The following is a 25,825-nucleotide window of genomic DNA, read 5'->3' as shown; positions in this document are numbered from 1 at the left end:
TACATTTTTGCTTAAAAACAGACTAAAACAGTACACAACTGTCCAGGTGCTGCCTCACCAATGCCCCATACAGGTACAACAAGACTTTAAAACCTAACCCCTTGCAATAAAGTATAAGATTCTACTTGCCTTCTTAAGTACTCATTGTACCTGCATGCTGTTTCATTCTCAAAAACACCCAGATCCCTCTGTGCTGCACTTTTTTTGGCATCTCTGTCTGTTTAAATAATGGTCCACCTTTCGATTTTTCCTCCCAAAGTGAATGATCTCACATTTTCCTACTGCCTTGAGAGGCAATGGCCAAGTGATATTATTGCTAAACTATCAGTTTAGAGACCCAGGTAATGTGACAGGGACCAAAGTTTGAATCCCGCCATGGCAGCTGGTGGAATTTGAATTCAATAAATGTCTAGAATTAAGAGTCTAATGATGACCATGAAACCATTGTCAGGAAAACCCATTTGGTTCACTGATGTCTTTTACGGAAGGAAACTGCCATCCTTACCTGGTTTGGCCGAGATGTGACTCCAGATCCACAGCAATGTGATTGACTCTTAACTGTCCCCTAGGAGTTAGGGATGGGGCAACAAATACTGGCCTAGTCAGAGACACCCATATCCTGTGAATAAATTAAGCTCCTCTATATCCCCTTGCAGATCCTTTATGTCCTCATTGTAACATACCCTCCCAATTTTTTATATCATAATGTGGATACATTTCACTCTGCACTCTCCCCCAAGTCTCTAATATGAACAGTAAATAAGACTCCAGCACTGATCTTTGTGACATTCCATCAGTTATATCTTTCCAACCTGAAAGAGACCCATTCATCCACAGTCTGTCTTCTGTTTGTTAACCAATCCTCAATCCATGCTAACACATTACCTCCAATACCATGAGCTCCTATCTTGTACAATAACCTTTTATGTGGCATCTTCTCAAATGCCTTGTGTAAATCCCCTTGATATCTCCAAAACATCTCTAGAAAATATGTCAGATAAGATTTCCCTTTACAAAACAATGTTGATTCTGTTTAATTGAATTAAGTTTATCCAAACATCCTGATATTTCTTCCTTAAAGCTGGACTCTAGCATTTTCCCATTGACAGACGTTAGGCTAACTGGCCTGTAGTTTCCTGTTACCTGTCTCCTTCCCTCTTGCACATTAGTGTCATTTTCCTCCTGGAATCCAGTGAGTTATGGAATATTTCAACCAATGTCTCCACTATCTCCGCAGCTACTTCCTTTCAGGTCCAGGTCTGGTGACCCATCTGCCTTTAGTGCTATTTGGGTCTACATTGTTTTCTTCTGTTCGTACTACACGAGTGTATTCATCAACTGCTCAGCTTAGACTGATCTCTGCTCTCTTATGTATTTCAAACAGGTTCAACTTGTCAGATGTTTTGGTTTCCAAACCTATTTTTTTTTGTTTCGTTAGAATCAGAGAGGGTTAGTTCCCTATCTATTAGAGACTCCAGCACTATCTATTCCCCATCCCCTTTTCAATTCATTTTCTGTTTTGGTTAGGTTCTGCCTCAAAAATACCAAATAAATATAAAAACATACATTTACCAACTCCTGTTGCCTGGACCTGATGAACTGCATTCCTAAGGAATTAAAAGAGCAGTAGGGGATTCCATAGTAAGGGAATCAGACAAGTGTTTCTGCAGTAGTCAAAGCAATTTCAGGATGGTATGTTGCCTCCCTGGCACCAGGGAAAGAGTGTTATGGAGAGGCAGCAAGATATTCTTCTAAGAGAAGGTAATTAGACAGAGGTGGTGTTCCACAGCAGTACCAATGAGTTAGGTAAGAATGGAGATCAGGTTCTGAAAGACAATTTCAGGAAGGAGACTGAAAGGCAGGACCTAAGGATTATTCCCAGTCCCAAGAGTCAGTGAACATGAACATAGGAGAGTTGTGCAATTGAACATGTGGCTGAAAAACTGTTGTAGGATGGTGAGCATCGGATGTCTGAAGCTTTGGGACCTTTTCTGCTGGTATTCAGTTGATCACTCAATTTGACAAATTTATTAAGTTCTTTCAGCATGTAACAAGCACTGTTGATAGAGAGGAACCAGTAGATATAGTCAATTTATATTTCCAAAATATGCTAATAGAAGGTGAGAGCTCACAGTAATGGTAGTGATATTTTAGCATGGATAGAGGTAACTAACAGGAAACAGAGAATGCAGACAAATAATCATTTTTAGGATAAAGCGTTATAACTAGTGGAGTGCCACGTGGACGATTATTGGTTCTGAAATATTTACAATCTATATTAATGGCGTGAACGAATAGATCAATGTGTTTTAAGTAATTTTGAAGATGATACAAAGGTAGACATGAAAGCAAGTAATGAACGGGGTATAAAGAGTTTGAAAGAGATAGAGATGAGTATGTAACCAAAATGTGGTCAAAGGAGCACATTAAGTCCTCTGTATCCACAAGATCACAACTTGCGATTTCGCCTGTCCGTGCCAAAAGGTAAGTAGCAAAATACAACAACGCCAGGCAAACTCTCATATCCACAATTTTTAACTTATTTTTGATCTGTATTTTAAATGAGCTCCACACTCACAAACTTCACCATTTGTGCGGTTTCTTGGAATGAGATCCCTCGCACATATGGAGGATTGGCTGTATAATGCATAAAGGCATGAGACTGCCCACTTTGACAGAATAAATAGATCAGCAGAGTATTATTTAAATGGAGACAGGCTAAAAATTGCTGCAGTGCGGAGGGACCTAGCTTTCGTTGTGTCTGATTCACAAAAAAGTTAACATCAGGCCACAGCAATAAAATATGTACCTTTATTGCAAGGGGTAGGGAGTATAACATAGGAAAGACTTGCTACACAGTATAGGGCAATGGTGAGACCACACCTACAGTATTACATACAGATTTGATCTTCTTACTTAACAAGGGATATACTTGCATTAGAAGTTAACTCAATTTACTCCACATTATAATCAAGAAATGACTGAAGGCACTGGATACTACACAAACCATGAGGGCTGACAAAATTCCAAAATTATTGAAAGCTTGATCTCCAGAGCTAGCCACATTCTTAGCCAAGCTGTTCCAGTACAGCTACAACAATGGCTGTCTACCCTCCATTATCAATATAGTGATGGACGGCTCATCGGTAGTGCTTTCAAGTAATATTTGCAAAGGAATAACCTGCTTACTGATACTCAGTTTGGATTCCACCAGGCCACTCAGTGCCAGGCCATTTTTTGCAGCCTTTCAAACACAAACAAAACAGCTGAACCAGAGATGTGAAGTGAGACAAACTGCCCTTGCACTGAGGCAGCATTTAACCTAGAATTGCATCAAGGAGACTATTCTGGGTGACCTGGATAAAGCTACTGAGGGCATTGTTGCCAAGTTTGCAGATGACACAAAGATAAGGGGAGGGATAGGTGGGGTTGAGGAAGCGGGGAGGCTGTAGAAGGACTTGGACAGGCCAAGACAGTGGACAAAGAAGTGGCAGAAGGAATATAATGTGTGAAGGTATAAGGATATGTACTTTGGTAGGAAGAATTGGGGCGTAGACTATTTTCTAAATGGGGAAAGGCTTCAAAAATCTGAAACACAAAGGGACTTGGGAGTCCTAGTTCAGGATTCTCTTAAGGTTAACATGCAGGTTTAGTTGACAGTTAGGAAGGCAAATGCAATGTGAGCATTAATTTCAAGAGGGCTAGGATATAAGAGCAAGGATGTACTGTTGAGGCGGTACAAGACTTTCATCAGACTGCATTTGGAATATTGTGAGCAGTTTTGGTCTCACATCTAAGGAAGGATGTGCTGGCATTGGAGGGTGACAGAGGAGGTTAATAAGAATGATCCTGGGGGTGAAAGGCTTGTCATATGAGGAGTGATTGAGGACTCTGAGTCTGTACTCAATGGAGTTTATAAGGATGAGGAGGGGTCTGATTGAAAGTTACAGAATACTGAGAGGCCCAGATAGAGTGGATATGGGGAAGATGTTTCCATAAGTAGGTCAAACTTGGGCCTGAAGGCATAGCATCAGAGTGAAGGGAAACCCATTGGAACCGAGATGAGGAGGAATTTCTTCAGCCAGAGGGTAGTGAATCTGCGGAGAGGGCAGGAGAATGGGGTTGAGAAACATTTCAGCCATGATCGAATATTGGAGCAAACTCAGTAGGCTAAATGGCCTAATTCTGCTCCTATATCTTATAGCAAAACTAGGGTTAATGGGATAGAGGGGGAAATCTCTCTGCTAGTTGGAGTCATACCCAATGGGGCTGTGGTTGTCGGAGGACAATTATCTCAGCATCAGCGCATCACTGTAGGTGTTTGTCAGGGTTGTATTCTAGGCCCAATTTCACAATGATCTTCCTTCTAGCATCAGGTCAGAAGTGGGGATGGTCACTGATGATTGCACAATGTTCAGCATCATTCCCATTACCTCAGATTCTGAAGCAGTCCAAGTTATTATGCAGCAAAACCTGGACAACATTCAGGTTGTGATTGATTAGTGATAAGTAACTGTTCTGCCACACAATTGCCAGGCAATGACCACTTCTGTCAAGAGGAAATACAACCATCACCCCTCAGCATTTAATCGCGTAATTCAATATCAACATTATCATGGGTTATCATTGAGCAGAAACTGAACTGAACTGGCCATATAAATACTGTAGCTTTTCGAGCAGGTTAGAGACTAGGAATTCTGCAGTGAGTGACTCACCTCTAGTCTCCCCATTGCCTGTCCACTATCAACAAACCATAACTCAGAAATGTGGTGGCATGTTCTCAACATGCCTAGTTGAGTGCAGCTCCAACAACACACAAGCTCTACACCAGGACAATCTCATGATTTGCACCACATCCACCACCATTGACATTCACTTCATTCACCATCAATGGACAGCAGGAGTATGTACCACCCACAAGATGCCCTGCAATAACTCATCTTCCAAACCTGCAACCCTCAAACCTAGAAGGAGAATACATGGGATACCACCATCTACATGTTCCTGTCCAAGCCACAACTATCCTGACCTGGAACTATGTCATCATTCATTCATTGTTAATTGGTCAAAACCCTGGAACTCCCTTCTTAACAATACTGTTGGTATCCCTACACCCCAAAGACTCCAGCAGTTAATGAAGCCATCTCACCACCACCTTCTCCAGGGCAATTAAGGGTAAGCAATAAATTCTGGCTTAGTCTGTGACACCCACATCTCATAAACAAATAAGAGAAGGGATTTCAGGGAAGGTTCACTAGGCTGATGCCAGGGATGATGGTGTCATCTTATTACAAAAAGTTGAGGAGGTTAGGCCTATACTCATTTGGATTGAGATGAATGAGTTCATCATATTGAACTTTCCAAGATTCTGCAGGGCCTGACAGAGTTGAAGCTGAGCAGATGTTTCCCCTTGTGGGACAATCTAGAACTAACGGACACAGTCCAAACAAAACAGGTTTCCAATTTTTTTGCTGGAAATGAGGAGGAATTTCATCTGTCAGATTGTCCTCAGACTTTGGAATTTGCCTGACAGAGAGTAATAGAGGCTAGGATATTGAATATATTCAAGGGGGACTGGGGGTTGGGGAAGGTGGAAGAGGGCAAGACAAGAAGTGGAGTTACGATCACATCCAAATTAACCATGACCTTACTGAACAGCAAAGTAGGCTTGATAGGTCAAATGGTTTAAACCTGTTCCTGTTTTGTTTATATTTCAAAACACACAATTTTTGTCTGCACTCATACACGAGAGAAATGAATGTAACATTGTTGTTAATAATGGTGAATATAAATTCAGCCACCATGAAAAAGCATTCTGTGAAACAGTATTAATATTGTACTAAACATTTACATAGATATAGAAAGCTGTTTATGGGAGAAATTCATTGGGGAAGTTCTTCTGCTCACACAACAATTTCAATGAGAAACCTGTGAAAACCCCAGAGAAACTGTATGTGTAAGTCACCAATTTTAGCCATTTGTGCATTACTCTGCTAATCTCCATTAGAACACAAGGCATAGGAACAGAAAAAGGCTCTTCAGCCCATCGAGTCTGCTCTGCCATTCAATGGGAGCATGTTGATCTGATAATCTTCAACTGCATTTTCCAGCCTCTTCCCTACAGCCCTGATTCCTTTACTGATGAAAAATCCGTCTCTCTCAACCATGACCTTTATATTTAATGACCTAACCTCTACAGCCCCCTCTGATAAGGAATTACAGAAAGTCACAACCCTCTCAGAGAAGAAATTTCACCTGCTGAACTTGTAAGCTTGCATTTTGTGACTTATGTGCCAGAACTCTCAAATCCCTCTGTGCTGTATCTTTCTGTAGTCTTTCTCTATTTAAATAATATTCAGCTCCTCCAGTCTCCCTGTCAATGTGCATAACTTCACATTTCCCTACATTATTTTCCATCTGCAGGTTTTTTGCCTATTTGCCTACCTACCTGTCTATATCCCTCTGCAGACTCCGAGTTATCCTCACAACTTGCCTGCCCATCTATTTTTGTGCCATCTGCATTCTGGGCTATTATACATTCATTTTATACATTCAAATCATTAATATATATTGTAAATAATTGTGGGCCTATCACAGATTCCTATAATGCTCCATTAGTTACAGGTTTCCATCTTGAAAATATCACCCTTATCCAAAATCTGTTTTCTATTAGTTAGCCAATCCTCTATCCATGCTAATATACAATCACCAACATCATGGGTTCTTATTTTATTAAGCAGCCTAATGTGTGATACCCCACCTTTTGAAAATCCAAATATGTCAGATCTACTGCTTCCCCTTTATCTATCCTGCTTGTTACATTCTCAAATAAATGTGTTACACAAGGTTCACCCATGAATAATAGCTGGGAGTTCATCAGTAATTATTAAATGGATCTGGGCTGCTAAATACTAGGTTGTACTTGTATGGTCACCAGAAGTTAACACTGATAGTCTTCTGTTGTGCAGTTTTATGTCCAAATCTGAGTTTGGATTCAACATAGACTGATCAAGAAGAAGGCAAGGTCAAGAATTGTTTTTAGATTTAAGCTTTTTTAGAACTCTGCTTATTACATATTAAGTACTCTTATACATGTCAAGTTGAGGTCTACCAGGCTCTAATTTTACTGTTATTTTATTGAAAGACTATTCTCTGCATGCGTTTCTCCCTTCATTCTAACTTAACAATAACCACACAGTGCTATTCATGCCATGTAGGGAGGACCACTGTGACATATCGCAAGTTTGCTCCTTAGTCTTAAAGCTTTTACATAAAACCAATAATGATGCAGCACCAAAATTGTAATTATATTGTTGCTAAATGGAAAGAAATGTATGCTGAATCAAAATATGGTCAAGGTAGAAGTTCAATAATGTCAATAATGAGTCAGGTGTAGGCCACAGGCCACATAACATTATGACTCACAGTGATTTTCATTTTTGTAACCAGCTAGTAACTAGAAATTAACTTCAAGCTGCAGAAGATGCACTAGTGATAAATATAACGGCTTTTTCCATAACTGCACCCAAATATATTAGATTGGACTGCTCTGTTGACACTCAGCATAAAAGAAAGCCTCATCGTAAAGTTCACTGACTTATACTTATTCTAGGGTTCTTTGAGCAAAATTACTTTTCTCCACCATTGAATTCATCATGGATTTAAGTTAGCCATAAAATCATGGTGCTAACAATTAACCTGGACATTCAGGAACCTACTTAAAGAGTTCATTCACTTTAACCAGGTTAGTCACTAGGTTGGTCAATTAGGCTGCTAGTTAGCTTGCTTGTCTTATTTTTGTCTATTTTCTTCACTCCATACGTGTTTAATGTTAGAGGGTCCTATGGCACAGTGGAAGTGTCCCAATCTCTATACCCAGAAGGTATGCATTCAAGTTGCATCTCACCCAGACATGTGTCATAACATGCCTGAACAGAGCAGACTGATTAAAAACTATCAGCTTCATTTCACGAGTTGTCTGACATTTGGGAATGGCTTTGTGATGGCCATGGACTGTTTTAGAATGATTTTATTCTAGTCATGGGAGGTCTGGTAGATCTGACCTTGGAGCTTAAGGAGAGAGAGAAAAAGTTAGAAGGGAGCAGCAGCAACTAAAAGAAGAGACAGCAGAGTAAGACTGGAGGTTTAGTACTTGAAGCAGCACAACAATGCACTGGTATAGAAATCCATTTTTAATTATCACCAGTTGATGAAACCTGATTCCTTTCTAGTTAATGAATTGGAGATATAAAAACTGGTGCTAATCATACTGTACTTAAATTCAAAATACAGAAAAATCAGGTTATCAACCTAGCAATTCCAGCACTATGTGCCACTTTGTAGTATTTTCTCATTCTCCAGTTTTCAAAATTTTCATTCTTAGTGCGCTGTTTAAAGAATGTGCTAGATTGTCATCAATTATAAATGTCACATATGCAGAAAGGCATTTGTAGACAGAAAATACTATTCCCAGTTGTTTGAAATGTAATGTTCAACTTCATCCAAGCAAGATACCACCATTCAAGCAGAGGTCAAATTTTAATTTTAGACAATATTTGAAATTCAAGACTCATGATTTCAAGACAAGCAGAGTCAGCATGGCTTCATGAAAGGGAAATTGAGTCTGACTAATTTATTAGAGTGTTTTGAGGAAATCTCAGCCAGAGTTGATAGAGGGGAATCAGTAGACATGTTGTTTGGACTTCTAGAAGGCATTCCACAAGGTACCTCTCAAAAGTTCAAATCATAAGACATGAGCCCACGGTGTTGGAGGAAAATTGGCATGGATAGAAAATTGGTTCATGGGCAGGAAACAGTGAGTAGTAATAAGAGGTTCTTTTTTAGGTTGGCAACCTGTGACAGTGGGGTTCAACAAGGATTAGTGCTGGGACCACAACTATTTGCAATATCTATTAATGACTTGGAGGAAGGAAAGGAATGCAAAGTAGCCAAATTTACTGACACAAAAATAGATGGAAAGGCAAGTTGAGAAAGGGACACAGATTCAGTTTGCAGAGAGATATTGATGGGTTAAGTAAGTCAGCAAAAAGTTTGCAAATGGAATATAATGTAGGAAAATATGCAGTCGTGCAGCAAGAACAAAAGATTATTTAATTAGAGAAATACTACTGAAAGCTGCAACGCAAGTGGACTTGGGGGGACTTTTGCATGAAACGCGGAGAGCTAGCACACAAGTTTGGAAGGTAATGAGGAAGCAATATTGGAATGTCGGCCCTTATTTCAACGGGATTGGAGTGTAAAGGTGGGGAAGTCTTACTGCAACTGTACAAGTTGCTGGTCAGACCACACTTGGAATACAGTGAGCAGTTTTGGTCCCTTTATTGAATTGAAGATATTATTTTAATCGAAGGCAGTTCAGAGAAAGTTCATTAGGATGATCCCCAGAAAGGAAGGACTGCCTTACGAGCAAAGATTAAGCAGGTTGGGATTCTACTCATCGGAGATTAGAAAATTGAGAGGTGATCACATTGAAACACATGGGATTCTTAAGGGGCTTGACAGGGTAAATGCTGTGAGGATGTTTCCCTTCATGGGAAGAGTTTAGGACCAGAGGGCATAGTCTCAGAATTAAGGGGAGCAATTTAAGACAGAGATGAGGAGGACTTTCTTCTCTCAGAAAGTTGTAAATCTTTGGAACTTCTTGCCACAGAAAGCAGTGGGGGCAGAGTTTTGGTGTATATTTAAGGCTGAGATGGATAGGTTCTTGATAAGTAGGGAAATCAAGGGTTACGGGGAAAGGGCAGGAAAGTGGATGTGAAGAATGTTGGATCAGCCATGATCCTATTGAATGGCAGAGCCGGCTCAATGGGCCGAATGGCCTATTCCTGTTTCTATCTCTTATGGTCTTATAGGAATCCTTCAGTAGAAGTATAAGCTCTGTGCAAGTATTGCAGAGCCAGAGATGTCGCATTGACGCCATTACCAAATGCAAGGCAATATTAAACAAGAATTGAGTATAGGTATTATTTCTGGAAGAGACTTTACAAAATTAATATGTGCACTGATTGAAGAGATAAAGATGTTGGGCTTAAATATGTGATTATTTTTAAGTACATATAAAATTCTGGTATACAACAAATATATTCACTAACTTTAATCGCAGGGAACCTAAAAGCATTACGTTTTTGAATCATATACATCATCTATCTTTTAAAGCTGCAGCATCTTGTTGAGTAACATTCACCTTTGAAAGACATACATGATAGTATATTTTATGGAACCCACCTCCATTAGCTAATAGGTTCTCTTGAGCTTTATCCTTCGAATCTTCCATAATATCTGCTGTGTATTGTGCCAGCTTCTTTACAATGCTTAGAGAAAAACAGATACAAACAGAAGCAACTCTAAGTAACTGATAGAAAACATGATAAGGAGTCATTTAAAATACATATTTAAATGAGTAAAAGAATAAATCACAGCAAAAAAATTAACTGCTGCTGTAAATACACATCTCAGACATGCGCTGATTCAAAGCAGGCTGCATTCTGCACTTTTCCATAAGACCATAAGACATAGGAGCAGAAATTAGGCCATTCGGCCCATCGAGTCTGCTCCACCATTCAATCATGGCTGATAAGTTCCTCAACCCCATTCTCCCACTTTCTCCCCGTAACCCTTGATCCCCTTGATAATCAAGAACCTATCTATCTCAGTCTTAAATGTACTCAATGACCTGGCCTCCACAGCCTTCTGTGGCAGTGAATTCCATAGATTCACCACTCTCTGGTTGAAGAAGTTTCTCCTTATCTCCATTCTAAAAGGTCTTCCCTTTACTCTAAGGCTTTGCCCTCAGGTCCTAGTCTCTCCTTCCAATGGAAACATCTTCCCAACATCCACTCTGTCTAGGCCATTCAGTATTCTGTTAAGTTTCAATTAGATCCCCCCTCATCCTTCTATACTCCAATGAGTATAGTCCCAGAGTCCTCAAACATTCCTCATATGTTAAGCTTTCCATTCCTGGGACCATTCTCGTGAACCTCCTCTGAACCCACGCCAGGACTAATACATCCTTCCTGAGATATGGGGCCCAAAACTGCACATAATACTCCAAATACATCCCTGCTTTTATATTCAAGTCCTCTCAAATTAGATGCCAACATTGCATTTGCCTTCCTGACTACTGACTCAACCTGCAAGTTTACCTTGAGAGAATCCTGGACTAGAACTTACAAGTCTCTTTGCACTTCAGACTTCTGAATTTTCTCCCCATTTAGAAAATAGTCCATGCATTTATTTTTCTTACCAAAGTACATGCCCTCACACTTTCCCACATTGTACACCATCTGCCACTTCTTTGCCCATTCTCCTAACCTGTCCAAATCCTTCTGCAGCCTCCCCACATCCTCAATACTACCTGTCCCTCCACCTATCTTTGTATCATCTGCAAACTTAGCCAGAATGCCCACAGTTCCTTCATCTAGATCATTAATGTATAAAGTGAAAAGTTGTGGTTCTAACACTGACCCTTGCAAAACACCTCTTGTCAGTGGCTGCCATCCTGAGAAAGACCCTTTTATCCCCACTCTCTGCTTTCTGCCAGACAGACAATCTTCTATCCATGCTAGCACCTTGCCTCTAACACCATGGGCCCTTATCTTACTCAGCAGCCTCCTGTGCGGCATCTTGTCAAAGGCCTTCTTGAAGTCCAGGTAGATAACATCCATTGGCTCTCCTTGGTCTACACTGCTTGTTACTTCCTCAAAGAATTCTAGCAGATTTGTCAGGCATGACCTCCCCTTGATGGAACCATGCTGACTTTACCATACACTTCAAAATATTCAGAAATCTCATCCTTTACAATGGACTCCAAAATCTTACCCACGACCGAGGTTAGGCTAATCAGACTGTAATTTTCCATCTTTTGCCTTACTCCCTTTTTAAACATGTGTGTCACATTAATGATTTTCCAGTCCTCTGGGACCCTCTCTGACTCGAGTGATTTCTGAAAGATCACCACTAACGCTTCCACTCTCTCTTCAGCTATCCCCTTTAGAACTTTGGGGTGTAGTCTCTGGTCCAGCTGATTTGTCCACCTTCAGGCCAATCAGTTTTACTAGCATCTTTTCCTTGGTGGTGGCCACCATACTCAGCTCTGCCCCCTGACTCTCTTGAATTTTTGGGAGATTACTCGTGTCTTCCACCATGAAGACTGACGTGAAGTAATTATTCAGTTCCTCAGCCATTTCCTTGTTCCCCACTACTATCTCTCCACTGTCATTTTCCTGTGGTCCAATGTCCACTTTTGCCTCTCTTTTGCCCTTCATTTATCTAAAGAAATTCTTACAGTCTTCATTTACATTACTGGCTAGCTTACCCTCATATTTAATCTTCTCCCTGCTTATTTCTTTTTTTGTTGCCCTTTGTTGGTCTTTGTAAGCTTCCAGTCCTCAGGCTTCCCACTGCCCTTCGTCACATTATATGCTTTCTCTTTTGCTATTTTGCCATCCCTGACTTCCTTAGTCAGCCATGGTTGCCTCATCCTCCCTGTACCATGCTCCTTTTTCCTAGGGATGAGTTTTTGCTGTGTCTCCTGAATTACTCCCAGAAACTCGTGCCATTGCTGTTCCGCTGTCTTTCCTGCTAGGCTCCTCTTCCAGTCAATTTTCCTTTGCTTGCTCCACCTCAAACCCCTCCCACCCTCACTCCTGCCCACACTGCACATCAGTCTCAAAAGGTACAGAGGTGGACCAGGCAACTGCAGACCAGACAGCCTAACATTGGTAGTGGGGAAATTTTTAAGGCAATAAACTGCAACAAAATTGTCACTTGAAACATTATGGGTTAATGAATGACAGCATGAATTTGTTAAAGCCAAATTATTTTTAACCAACTTGATTGAGTTATTTACTGAGGGGAGAAGAATGATACGGATTTTCAAAATGCATTTTATAAGCTACCATATAACAGACATTTAAGCAAAATTGAAGCCATTCGAATTAAAAAAGGCAGTTGTAGTGTGGATACAAACTTGGCTGATAAAAAGACAGTAAAATGCAATGGTGAATTTTACAAACTTGCAGGAAGTAAACAGTAGTGTTCCTCCGAGGAGATGGAATTTGGGGCACTAATTTTTTTTGACATATTATTGACCTCAGCTTGGATGTAAAGCACACAATTTTAAAATCTACAGATTGACATGCAGTGAGAGAAGAGGATTGGAAACAATTTAGGAGGACATAAAGGGAATGGTAAAATGATTAGACATTTTGCAGATACAATTTTACACAAAGTAACAATACACGATTAGAGAAAACAAGGTGGTGCAATACAATTTACTACTGCAATTTTAAGGTAAGTGTTGAAACAATTTGTGATGAATTTACTTTTATAAGTAGTTACTAAGAAAAGGACAGGAAAAATTGTTAATTTCCCTTTGGTGAGAGCATGTTGGTACACAGGTCTTGAATTAAACAAACAATACTCCAGCAAAAAAATTAAATGAATCATATGAAAAAATATCTTCAAACAAAAAGGTACTCCTTAAGAAAGCAACATTTACACGCGTTATTTATTCAGAACTTTGAAGAAAATACAATTGAAACAATTGCTCCTAAATTTTGAAGTAATGCTAGGATAATTTCAACATTTTTGAATTGATCTGTTAACAAAGTGGAATCAATTTTATAAGAGCTTTAAAATTGTATCTGCTCTCAACGTAACAAAACAGAAGCCTATCGGTAATCTCTGCTTTATTATTGGAGTTTGAGGGGCGTAACAAGGCAAAAGTTCCTTAGTTCTTCTACTGGGCTTGTGAGAGGCTGCAAAATTCACCAGGAGCCATTTACACTGGATTATGGCCTTACTTGGATGGTCAGGATGAATAATTTACAAAGCAAGGTGCAATTTAGAAGAGGGGGCAGGCCTGGTGATGACATAATCCTTAATTGGCAGTTCCCACATCCTGCATATTTAATGGGGAGGAGTTATATCAGCCTCTGAAGAGCATAATTGGACCTCACTGGGAACGGGGGTAAGGTCAAAGCTGGAATTCTTGGATTCCTGAAGATTGAAGATTTCCTTTTCCTTTATCAGTTTGAGGCTCTTTCTCAAGGAATCTGCAGGTGGGTGAGTTCTCTGGTTTTTACAGGAGATACAGACACCCACTCTACCAGACCTAATATCAATGACAGAGTTGGAAGTAGTTTAGGGCAGGATGACATCAGAGATGATCTCTAGCAGCTGCACTATGTACAGCATACAAACTGCTGAATAAAAACATCCTTTTTGTTCTGACACTGGTTAAGTTCCAAACTCAGAAGAACAACAGAGACTTAAGAAGTGGACTTACTAAGGTTTTGGATAGATTTGTAGCTCGGGTTGTGGGTGTTGAGGCTACCAATCAAGACTGGACAATGGACATGGAACGAGCCATCAACATTAGCCAACAGACCAGAAGAGCCAAGAAAAGCCAGACCCTTCAAGATAAGCTAGCCACACTTCCCCACAAAAATGACAACAACAGAACAGACATAGTAGGAACTGCAGATGCTAGCAGGGTCTAGGCCCGAAACATCAGCTTTCCTGCTCCTCTGATGCTGCTTGGCCTGCTGTGTTCATCCAGCTCTACACCTTGTTAACAACAGAACAGACACCTGGATAAAAAACCTCTCTGACAGGAAACTGACAGACGCGGAAAAAGCCGTTCTCACCCGAGGACTGAACTACAACTACAGGGACGCCAACAAAACAGAATTTCTAGCCACACTGGAAGCCACACTAAGGACCAACAATATCAACCACGAAATTCAACAAACGATAAGATAGACAGTAATCCCGACACTAACCAGAAGGAGCGAACTCAACAGCCTCAACACATTGGAAAGACAGGCCCTAGAAGGACTGAAGAAGGTCAAGAACATCACAATTCTACCCACAGACATAGGACGCATGACAGTGATACTGAACAAAAGGGACTACATCTCCAAGGCACAGGCACTGCTCGCCGACGGAAACACATATCGGCCAGTACAAACTGACCCAACACCACAACTAGGCAACAAAATTCTCTACACACTAAAAAGACTTGAACAGATGGGACAGATCAACAAAGCAGACTTCTTAAGAATGAAACCCAAAGGAACCAACAGACCCCGATTCTACAGCCTCCCGAAAGTGCACAAGCCGGAAGTCCCCCTTAGACCCATAGTCTCCCTACCAGGCACTCCATCACACAGATTAGCCAAGGAACTACAAAGGAGACTCAGGCACCTAGTTAACAAGTCACCCCACTCAATCCACTCAGCCCAAGAATTCCTCAACTCCATCAAAGACATAAGGATAGACAATGAGGAGACCATGATATTGTTTGATGTCACTGCCCTATTTACATCAATAGACATACCACTAGCAAGGGAAACAATGACAGCACTACTGGAACAAGAGCAAGACCCCAGTGAAACCATCTCCACAGACAACATGCTCAAACTACTGGACCGAGGCTTCAACTCCCACTTCACTTTCAACGGCCAAACATACAAACAAATCAACGGGACACCCATGGGATCACCTATCTCCGGACTCATAGAAGACACAGTGATGCAAAGACTAGAAAGGACGGCCCTTCCACTAATCCAACCAAAACTATGGATACGCTACATGGACGACACCTTTGTCATCATCAAATGGACCAAACTAGAGGAGACACACAAACTTATAAACAACACCCTCACCGGAATAAAATTCAGAGAGGAGGAGAAGAACAAACAGCTCCCATTCCTGGATGTCATGGTAGAGCGCAAGACAAACGGGGAACTCCAAAGGAAAGTACACAAAAAAGCCACACACATGGACCAGGTACTGAACTTCAACAGTAACCATCCCTACACACACAAACGAAGCTGCATGCAAACACTATTTAAACGGGCAACAACACACTGCAGCAACACAGAACTATGCCAAGAGGAAGAAGAATACCTCTTCCAAGTTTTCACGGATAATGGATATCCAAAAAACTGTGTCAGAAGATGCCTACACAAACAACATGAGGAAGATACTACACGCCCCGACATACTCATCATACTACCCTACATCAGGAACACATCGAAACTAACTACAAGGCTCCTACAACCGCTAGGCATCAGAGTGGCACACAAGCCCACATCAACCCTACGACAACTGCTCACCCAAACTAAAGACCCACTCCCCGCCATGGACAGGACCAATGTCATCTATAAGATCCCCTGCAGAGACTGTGAGAAACACTACATCGGACAAACAGGAAGGAAACTAACAACAAGGGTACACGAACACCAATTGGCTACAAAAAGACATGACCAACACTCACTCATCTCAATTCACATGGATAAGGAGAACAACCAATTCGACTGCGACAACACCAAAATCCTGGGACAAGCTAAGCAGAGACAGGCACGGGAATTCCTAGAAGCCAGCACTCCACGAAGAAAGCCATTAATAAACACATAGAACTTGACCCCATATACACTCCAATATGAAGGAAAACAGGAAATGAGGCAATCCAGCTCAACGGACTCCAGAGTTTAAAAACGAGGCAGGAAAACACACCGACACTTCATCGGAGGCTACACTGAGGATGTTACCCAGCAGGGTAATGAAACATCTGCGGAACAACAAACCAGCTCGGCGAGCCAACCAACCTCAAATGGACATACTCCTTATGGTCCTCAGAGTGCACTACTGTGTAAATTATGGGCTGGATTTTATAGTCAACAGATGATAGGTTTTAAGGCAAAGGGATATGTAAAATCTGGTGGGTAGCCTGCCATTTGCATACCTGCCCACCCCAAGCTATCTCAAATTTTAAGGGGCAGCAAGGAAGACATGGGTGACCTGGCCTGCCTTTGGGCCCATTGAGGTCCTTAAGAGGCCACTAAAGTGCCTCAAACGAGAACTGCCAATAGTTTACCTGCAGTAGAGGGAGCACATGTCATATGAATAGTCCACCAGATTTTGCTGTATGGTTTGATGTCAAAAGAAATGTAGGGTAACCTCTTTTGGCAGGACCCTGGACCATTGGAGACACCCCACTCCCCACCAAGCTAATTCCTCTCCTCTATGGACTCTTTACACAATACCCCCCCTCACCACATTTCATCTACTCTTGCCACTTTCCACGATCACCGACTCCAGATTGACTTGTTCAATTGGGGTCCTCAGCTCTGGGGACTTTTGTTTTATTCTTTCATGGGATTTGGGTGTCACTGGCTGGGTCCAGCATTTATTGCCCAGGAGATGGTGATGGTGAGCTGCCTTCATAAACTGCTGCAGTCCTTGGGATGTAGGGGAGCCACAGTACTATTAGAAAGGGAGTTCCAGGATTTTGAAGCAGGATCACTGAGGAATGGCAATAAATTTCGGAGTCAGAGTGGTGTTGGAAGGGAACTTATAGGTGGTGATGGTCTCATATATTCACCGCCCTGTCCATCTCGGTGGTAAAGGTCACAAATTTGAAAGGTGCTGTCTAAGAATCCTTGGTGTGTTACTGTAGTGAATTTGTAGCTCGTTAACAGTGCTGCGACTGTGCATCAGTGGTGAAGGAAGTGAAATTCCTAGGTGATGGATAGAGTGCCAATTAAGTGGTCTGCTTTGTGCTGGATGGTACCAAGTTGTTTAGTGTTGTTACTGCTGCACTCGTCCAGGCAGTTGAAGACTATACCAAAACACTTTGATTTGTGCTTTGTAGATGGTGAATGAGGGATGAGTTATTCATCATGGAATTCTGAGCCTTTCATGGGCACTTGTCACCATTGTATCTATATGGCTTTTCCAGTTCAATTCCTGCTCAATGATAGGATGTTGAAAGTGCATGCTACAGCAATCATAAGGTTATTGAATATCAAGAGTTAATGGTTAGATTCTGTCTTGTTGGAGATGGTCATTTTCTGGCACTTGTGTAACACAATGGTTATTTGCCATTTACAACCCAAGCTTGGATGGTGTCCAGGTCGAACTGCAGATGGACACAGATTGCATCAGTATCTGAGGTGTCATGAATGGTGCTGAATATTGTTAGCGAACTTCTGACCTTATGATGGAGGGAAGGTCAATGATAAAGCAGCTGAAAATAATTGGGCCTAGTACTTTACTGATGATGGAGAGTAGTCTGACAAGGTGGTATAAGGCTGAATTGTACTTAACCTGCTTTTTGTGCACAGAACATACTTAGATGGTTTTCCACATTATTGGGGAGATGCTGAACTGGAACACTTTCAGCTGAACTGAAACAATTTGTCTAGAGATTTGGTTAGCTCTGGACCACATATGTTCAATGCTATTACTAGAATGTTGCCTGGGTCCACTGTCTTCAGTGTATCCAGAGCCATCAGCAATTTCTAAATATCTTGTGTAGGGAATGAAATTTGTTCAAGACTAGCATCTGTGATGCTAGTGCCCTCAGAAGGAGGCCGAGATAAATCACCCACCCAGCACTTCTGGCTGAAAATGAGTGCAATTACTTCAGCTTTTTTTTTGCACTGATGTGCTGAGCTCTCCCATCGTTGAGATTGGGATATTTGTGATATCCATCTCCTGTTAGTTGCTTAATTATCCACCACCATTCACAATCGCAAGTGGCAGGACTGCAGAGTTTATACCTCATCCATTGGCCGTGGAATCGCTTAGCCCTGGTTATCACTTGCTGCTTCCGCTGTTGGCAAGCATTGTATTGCAGCTTCACCAGGTTGACATCTCCTTTTTATGTATGCCTGGTGCAGCTCTTACTATACCATCCTGACCCTTCTATGAACCACAATTGATCTCTATGCTTGATGGTAATGGTAGAGTGGGTGCATACCAGGCCATCAAGTTACAGATTGTGGATGAGCACAAGTCTTCTGTACCTGATGGCCCACAGCCCCTCATAGATGCCCAGTTTTGAGTTGTTAGATCTGTTCAAAGTCTACCAAATTTTAGCATTGTGATTGTGTCACAAGACACAATATATTCTCAATGTGAAGACAGGACTTTATCGGCACAAGGATCAGTCCTACTGATATTGTCAAAGACAGATACATCTGTGACAGGTAGATTGGTGAGGATGAGGTCCAGTATGCTTTTCTCTCTTGTTGGTTCACTCACCACCCGCTGTAGACCAACTCGCTATTGGTAGCAATGCTGGCAAGCCACTCTTGGTGATGGACATTGAAGTCCCCACCCAAAGTCATTGTCTGACCTTGCCACCTTCAGTGCTTCCCCCAAGTAGCGTTCAACATGGAGGTGCACTGATCATCGGCAGAGGGTCAGGAGTGGGGAGCACTAGTTACTAATCAACAGGAGGTTTCCTTTCCCATGCTGTTTGACCTGATACAGGGCAGTAGCAGTAGCTACCATTGGTGCAGATTGGACTACAGAGCTTCTGGTCAATCCAGTTGGCTGGCAGCTCTCTAAGGTAGTACATCCTCCCAAGAAAGGGACAAAAGCCTTCCCTTGAAATACCTAACACCACTCTCAGCGGTAAATAGCTGTGAGGCAACCGTCAAGATCATGGATGGAAACAAAAACAGAAATTGCTGGAAAAAACTCAGCAGGTCTGGCAGCATCTGTGAAAAGAAATCAGAGTTAACATTTCGGGTCCAGTGACCCTTCCTCAGAAAATATAATGTCAGGGGTTTATGACCCTCAAAGATTGATTGAAACTCTTCCAACTGATTTCTGGAGAAAAGCGATGACTTTTATTTTATCTGCCTGAGTGGATTCAACCGTGATCATAAGAAAAGACTGTGTTCAGGAGGTACAGGAAAATCCTTGGCACCATCCAGAACCTCAATATCAATTAAAATGACTACACAATGCTTCTGAATCGCAATTAAGCTTATGCTTTAAGGGAGACAGACTAGTTCTAAAATACTTTTATTTAAGGCATAATATTATTTCAATATTTAATTCTGGCAAAACTAATTATTGTACCAGTTATGTAAGGAAAAACAGCTTTCAAAATGCAAACAGTTTTTGTTGGCATACAATGATCATCATATACTTCTGGCTGCAATCATGTATTTTTTTCCTCCATCAAATAAGGACAGTCATTACTAGGAAAAAAAGACTCTTCATGTTGTCAACAGTGACATATAATTAAACAGCTTTTGCCAATATTACTACAATTACAGGGAAATTATAAATTCCGATATAAGATTCCTAATTTAGTTGCCCTTTATGGCTTTTTTTAAAAAAATCATAGGATCCCTACAGTGTGGAAACAGGCCATTCGGCCCAACAAGTGCACACCACCCCTCCGAACAGCACCCCACCCAGACCCATCCCCCTACCCTTTACCTGTAACCCTGCATTTCCCATGTTTAATCCACCTAACTTGCACACTGCTGGACACTACAGGCAATTTAGCATGGCCATTCCACCTAACCTACACATCTTTGAACTGTGGAAGGAAACTGGAGCACCCAGTGGAAATCCACGCAGACACGGGGAGAATGTGCAAACTCCACACAGACAGTCGCCCAAGGGTGGAATTGAACCCGGGTCCCTGGAGCTTTGAGGCAGCGGTGACCAAGAGACCATGACAGTTTTCCAAATTCTATCAGTAATGGTTACTGCAGGCAATCCCAGGCAAGTGAAATAAAATGTAACTGTACCATTTAGAGAGTCAGAATTAGAAGACAACGGATGTCCTCCTGGACAGTTGAGAACAGACTGTTGTCTACAGTACAGTATGTTGCTTCTGTTTCAATGAAGGGCACCAAATGAGCAGGAAAGGATGTAATTTGATGGACAGAGGCCTTGGCAGCATACTGTTGTAACCTGGCTAGGTCTCTGTGTATCATTTCCGTTGCTTGAGTTGATGTATACATTTGGAATTATGGTCAAAGATTTCAAAATAATGAAGTTCTAATGAAAGGTCAAGCATGCTATCAACTAAGTCGACATAGATCAAAACTTAAATCAGAGAATGATGACTTAGTAATATATCAAGTATGTGGAAATAAATATCAAGTTATAAAGGAAACTTTTTGTCCTTTAGGATGTATTTTTGCAATTGTATTTTTGTATGTACATGTGTTAACAAGCTAATAACTGGCTCGAAAGTAGAATACAGAGGTGGAGGGTTGCTTTTCAGACTGGAGGCCTGTGACCAGCGGTGTGCCAAAAGGATTGGTGCCGGGTCCACTGCTTTTCATCATTTATATAACTGATTCAGATGTGAACACGTGAGCTAACATAAGTTTGCAGATGACACCAAAATTGGAGGTGGAGTGTACAGCGAAGAAGGTTACCCCAGAGTACAACAGGATCTTGATCAGATGGGCCAGTGGGCCGAGGAGTGGCAGATGGAGTTTAGTTTAGATAAATGTGAGGTGCTGCATTTTGGAAAGGCAAATCAGGGCAGGACTTATACTCTTAATGGTAAGTCCTGGGGAGTGTTGTTGGACAAAGAGACCTTGGAGTGTAGGTTCATAGTTCCTTGAAAGTGGAATCCCAGGTAGACAGGATAGTGAAGAAGGTGTTTGGTACGCTTGCCTTTATTGGTCAGTGCATTGAGTATAGGAGTTGGGAGGTCACGTAGTAGCTGTACCAGACATTGGTTGGGCCACTTTTGGAATTCTGCATGCAATTCTGGTCTCCCTGCTACAGGAAGGATGTTGTGAATCTTGAAAAAGTACAGAAAAGCTTTACAAGGATGATGTAGGGGTTGAAGGGTTTGAGCTATAGTGAGAAGCTGGATAGGCTGGGTCTATTTTCCCTGGAGAGTTGGAGGCTGAGGGGTGACCTTATGGAGGGTCATAAAATCACAAGGGGCATGGGTAGGGTGAATAGCCAATTCTTTGCCCTGGGGTGGGGGAGTGTAAGCCTCGAGGGCATAGATTTAAAGTGAGAGAGGAAAGATTTAAAAGGTACCTAAGGGGCAACTTTTTCATGCAGAGGGTGGTGCGTGAATGGAATGAGATGCCAGAGGAAATGGTAGAGACTGGGACAATTACAACATTTAAAAGGCATCTGGATGGGGATATGAATAGGAAGGGTTTTGAGGGATATGGGCCAAATGCTGGCAAAATGGGAACTAGATTAATTTAGGTAATCTGATCAGCATGGATGAGTTGGACTGAATGGGCTGTTTCCGTGCTGTACAACTCTATGACTCTCTAACTAGTGTCAATTAACCTTGACTTATATTTCAACCTGGAAAACACTCTTTTCACACATTTCTCACAACATTTCAAACACTGATTGAAGGTCAAGGTTCAAATTTTTTTTCAAAAGTTCTTATGTCAGATTTGCCACATGCTTAAGACAAATTCTTATATTCTACTTTCACAAGAAAAGTCATTGGATTCTAACATTGATAATAAGAGGTTAGCCAGTCTATCTTTATGTCACCTTGTCTTCTGCTGTGGTTCGGAGTTTGGGTGCTAGATGAAACCAGACACTTGCAGATCTTTGTTGCTGTATGGTGATATCAGTTTGGATAAAGCTGACTAAACCGAGTGAAATCTGCATTTGGTCGGTTTAGGACTAATGAACAAGTATCTACATCAGGAAACTGAGACACATATACTTTAACTAGTTTGTGTACTGTAAATAATGTTTTACCCTTCAACAAACGTATCAAGTTTTCCGAGTTCATCTGAGAGGCCAACCAAAGAGTCTAACGTCCCCACCTAAGAGAAAATGGAGAACATCATGACGTTTGTAGCTTGTAATAATTAAACTATTTGAAGCACTGAAATAAAACATCCAAATTAAATCACTTGATTGGACTTATTCAAAAATATGTAATCAAATTGTTTTATATAATGAAAAATTTAGAACGTGGAAATAAAGTAAGGTGTCAGTTCCATGGTAAAAGACAAAATGTAATCGAGCTAAAATAACCATGGTCCATAAGATACTGAAGTATTTGATAAACTGCATCCCTATTACTTTGCCTTCACATATCTGCTAAAAAGTCCAAAGTCTATAACTTCCAGTTTAAATGTTTCTGGACAGGTAGTTTTGAAGAGAGGCAATGGACTGAAACAGAAATTACCTTGAGTTCAGGGATAAGAAATTTATAATTATTTGATAAACTGGCTTTTTCAGTTACAGTGTTCATTCTTTCCCATATTTGTTGGTTCGATTTGTCAACAGGGGCCGAAATTAACCAGTATTCGCTCATGTTGTCCTGTGACGCTTAGAACGCACTGCGCCTGCTGTGTGTAAAAAAAAGTTTTAGAAAAATAAGCGGTCAAGGTGAAATAACCTCAAAAACATCATCACCTATGTACAAACTATTTATGATTCAAAATGGAGTGCTAATTAATTGTTCGAACTAGTAGACTAGATAGGGGTTTTAACAGACCCTTGACTAATAATCTTGGAATAGGGAAAAAGAGATCTTTCTACCCCGAATTCGTAGAATTTATGACACGATCCATTGTGGGGTTATTTGATCGGTAACACAGGAGTCGTTTGCGACTGATTTCACTACCTATGAATCCACATATCTTGATCGGACACCATTGTATCATAAACTGACAAAGCATCGCAACATGCAGGCATTTAAAAGATCACAAAAGGGCTCTCCCCACTTCGGCTTTTAAAGTCCACGGTAAATAACACGGCAGGCAGACTACCTGTGCGCATATTCACGAGTCTAAACAGTTAACTTTACAATTAATTACAGTTATTTCCAAAACGAAAAACTTCACTAAACATATTTTATGCACCTCATCAAAAAGAACAGACCATGTCTTTTAGAAAGCGGAACGATCGTGGTCATAGTTAGCCAAATAAGCTCACCTTTCACAGCTCTTGTTTTTGCTGGGCACTTGATTTTTTTTAAAGGAATTTCTGCTTTGGCTGAAAGAATTCGGGTACTGTATTCGTTATTTAAGATTTAAGCAAGTTAAAACTAGACAGATTACGTCCTGCCGACACAAATCAATTGCTGTATTACATACATACATATTTTTTGAAATGGATTGTGAAATAAAAGAAACGTCATTTACGTTACCTCAGAAATACTGGACTTGGTAGTGCCCTGAAGATTGAAAGAAATCTCTTCGCCACTCAGTTTTGCAATTCACTTGTCATTTCGTTCAGTTTTCGCAAACTTGCTACAAATCAAAGTTCTGGTGTATCACTGTGTGGACGAATGAAAGTCGCTGTGCTTCTTGTTGAAGAATGTTCTTGCAGCTATGCCCGCTACCTCCTGGCTCTGGAACCTGAACTTCGATACAACAATAAAATTGTTACAGGTGAAGGCAAGAGGCTCCGCTCCTTGTGCGCAGAACCGACTGCGCAGTGGCACCTACTTTACATAATAACCCACACCCCGTCTTCCTTCTCCTCCCCACCCCCTGAAGGCTGGGCCGCGGCCCGTGAAACGTCATTTCCGGTCGGTCTCCGAACTCCTGGCTCTGGATTGGTTGAGGGACGGGGGGGGGGGTTGAACGGAAGGGTAATCCCTTCCCCCTCCCCTTCCCCTTCCACATGATCGGTGGCGGAGCGTGGTGCGATCGATTTGTGAATGAGCGGCCGGTGACGAGATGCAGGTCTCGAGTGTGAATGACGTGAAGATTTACAACCTGAGTTACGGCAAGTCGCTGCCGGAGGTGAGAGGGAGTGACGGTTGGGCTGGCGCGTGGTAAGTGGGTCCCGGTCGCGAGCCCCCCCCCCAAACAGGTTATAACGGCATCAGCCCTTTCAGAGTCTTTACAGAGGCCTTACAATGTCCGGTGCCAATCTCCGTCTACGCCAAGGTAACACTGTGTGGAGCTGGAGGAACGCAGCATTTGCTCCGGTCCCGTTTTCCACCCATCTGCTGTGACACCTCAACTGATGGTCTAATGTCTTCAGCATCTCTGCCACTCTTTTTATTTAAGCAGTAAGTTCCAAATGGCCCACGCCCCAGGTGGAGGCATTTTTCGTCAAATTGCTCCCACCCTCTAAGCCGCCTCCTCTTCACCTTGATACTGTACCCCCGCCCCCCTCCCCGGAATAGGTCTCAGGTTTTTGGAAAAATAGAGGTTAGAAGGGCATTTCTCTTCTTGTTGTTGTTTGTCTCATTCGTGTGGGCAAAGACGGTTACGGTGTGCAGCTTGGCTTCAAGGATGGCCACTGAATGTGAACCTGAAAATCCTCCTTTCCACGATGAAAACAGTGTCAGTAGAAACAGGAACAGGCCATTCAAACCTGCTGCACCATTCAGTATGATCACGGCTGATCATCCAACCCTGTTGCTGCTTTCTCCCCATATCCTTTGATCCTGTTAACCCCAAGAGCTATATGGAAACGTAGCTTGAAAACATCCAATGTTTTGGTCTCAACCACGTTCTATGGTGGAAAATTCCACAGGCTCGCCACTCGGGGTGAAGAGATTTCTTTTAATCTCAGTTGTAAATGACCTACCCTATATCTTTAAACTATGAATCCTGGTTCTACGTTCCCTGGTCATTGGGAACATTCTTCCAGTCTGTATCCTGTCTAGTACTTTTAATATTAGAAGTTTCCATGATATGCCCCTCATTCATCTAAACTCCAGTGAATATAATTCTTATCAATTCAGTCTCTTTCCATAAGACCTGCCATCCCAAGAGTCAGTCTAGTAAACCTTTGTTGCACTGCTTCTGTAACTAGAACATCCATCCTCAGATAAGAAGACTAAAACTGTGCACAATGCTGCAGGTGTGGTCTCACCAAGGTCCTGTACAATTGCAACAAGACATCCCTGCTCCTGTACTCAAATCCTCTTGCCATGAAGGCCAACATACCATTTACCACTTTCACAATCTGCTGCACATGCATGCTTAGTTTCAGTGACTGGTGTACACGGACACCCAGGTTATGTTGCACCTCTCCTATTCCCTATCACTACTCAGATAATTTACCTTCCTGT

The 25,825-nt window shown here is 41.6% G+C and overlaps 2 protein-coding genes across 3 annotated transcripts in view; one reads left to right on the top strand and one right to left on the bottom strand.

Moving 5' to 3' along the window:
• Window positions 1-24,231, bottom strand: part of LOC109915808 (V-type proton ATPase subunit C 1-A-like) — a 91,975-nt gene extending 67,744 nt beyond the window's left edge. The window contains exons 1-4 of one of the 2 annotated variants that reach the window (XM_048596437.1): window positions 23,942-24,231; window positions 22,976-23,138; window positions 22,540-22,607; window positions 10,246-10,331 (exon numbers count right to left, since the gene is read on the bottom strand). In XM_048596437.1, coding sequence (XP_048452394.1) covers window positions 10,246-10,331; window positions 22,540-22,607; window positions 22,976-23,104 — 283 coding nt within the window. In that variant the 5' untranslated portion in view covers window positions 23,105-23,138; window positions 23,942-24,231. The remainder of the gene's footprint in view (window positions 1-10,245; window positions 10,332-22,539; window positions 22,608-22,975; window positions 23,139-23,941) is intronic. The other variant, XM_048596438.1, reaches the window with a different exon arrangement.
• Window positions 24,232-24,387: 156 nt separating this feature from the next.
• Window positions 24,388-25,825, top strand: part of nol10 (nucleolar protein 10) — a 46,162-nt gene continuing 44,724 nt past the window's right edge. The window contains exon 1 of the mRNA XM_020511446.2: window positions 24,388-24,542. Coding sequence (XP_020367035.2) covers window positions 24,477-24,542 — 66 coding nt within the window. The 5' untranslated portion in view covers window positions 24,388-24,476. The remainder of the gene's footprint in view (window positions 24,543-25,825) is intronic.

This window comes from Rhincodon typus, chromosome 5 (assembly GCF_021869965.1).
Source record: "Rhincodon typus isolate 14 chromosome 5, sRhiTyp1.1, whole genome shotgun sequence".
NCBI lineage: Eukaryota > Metazoa > Chordata > Chondrichthyes > Orectolobiformes > Rhincodontidae > Rhincodon > Rhincodon typus.
Note: the sequence above shows the minus strand (reverse complement) of the source record. Positions and strands in the feature narration are given on the sequence as shown.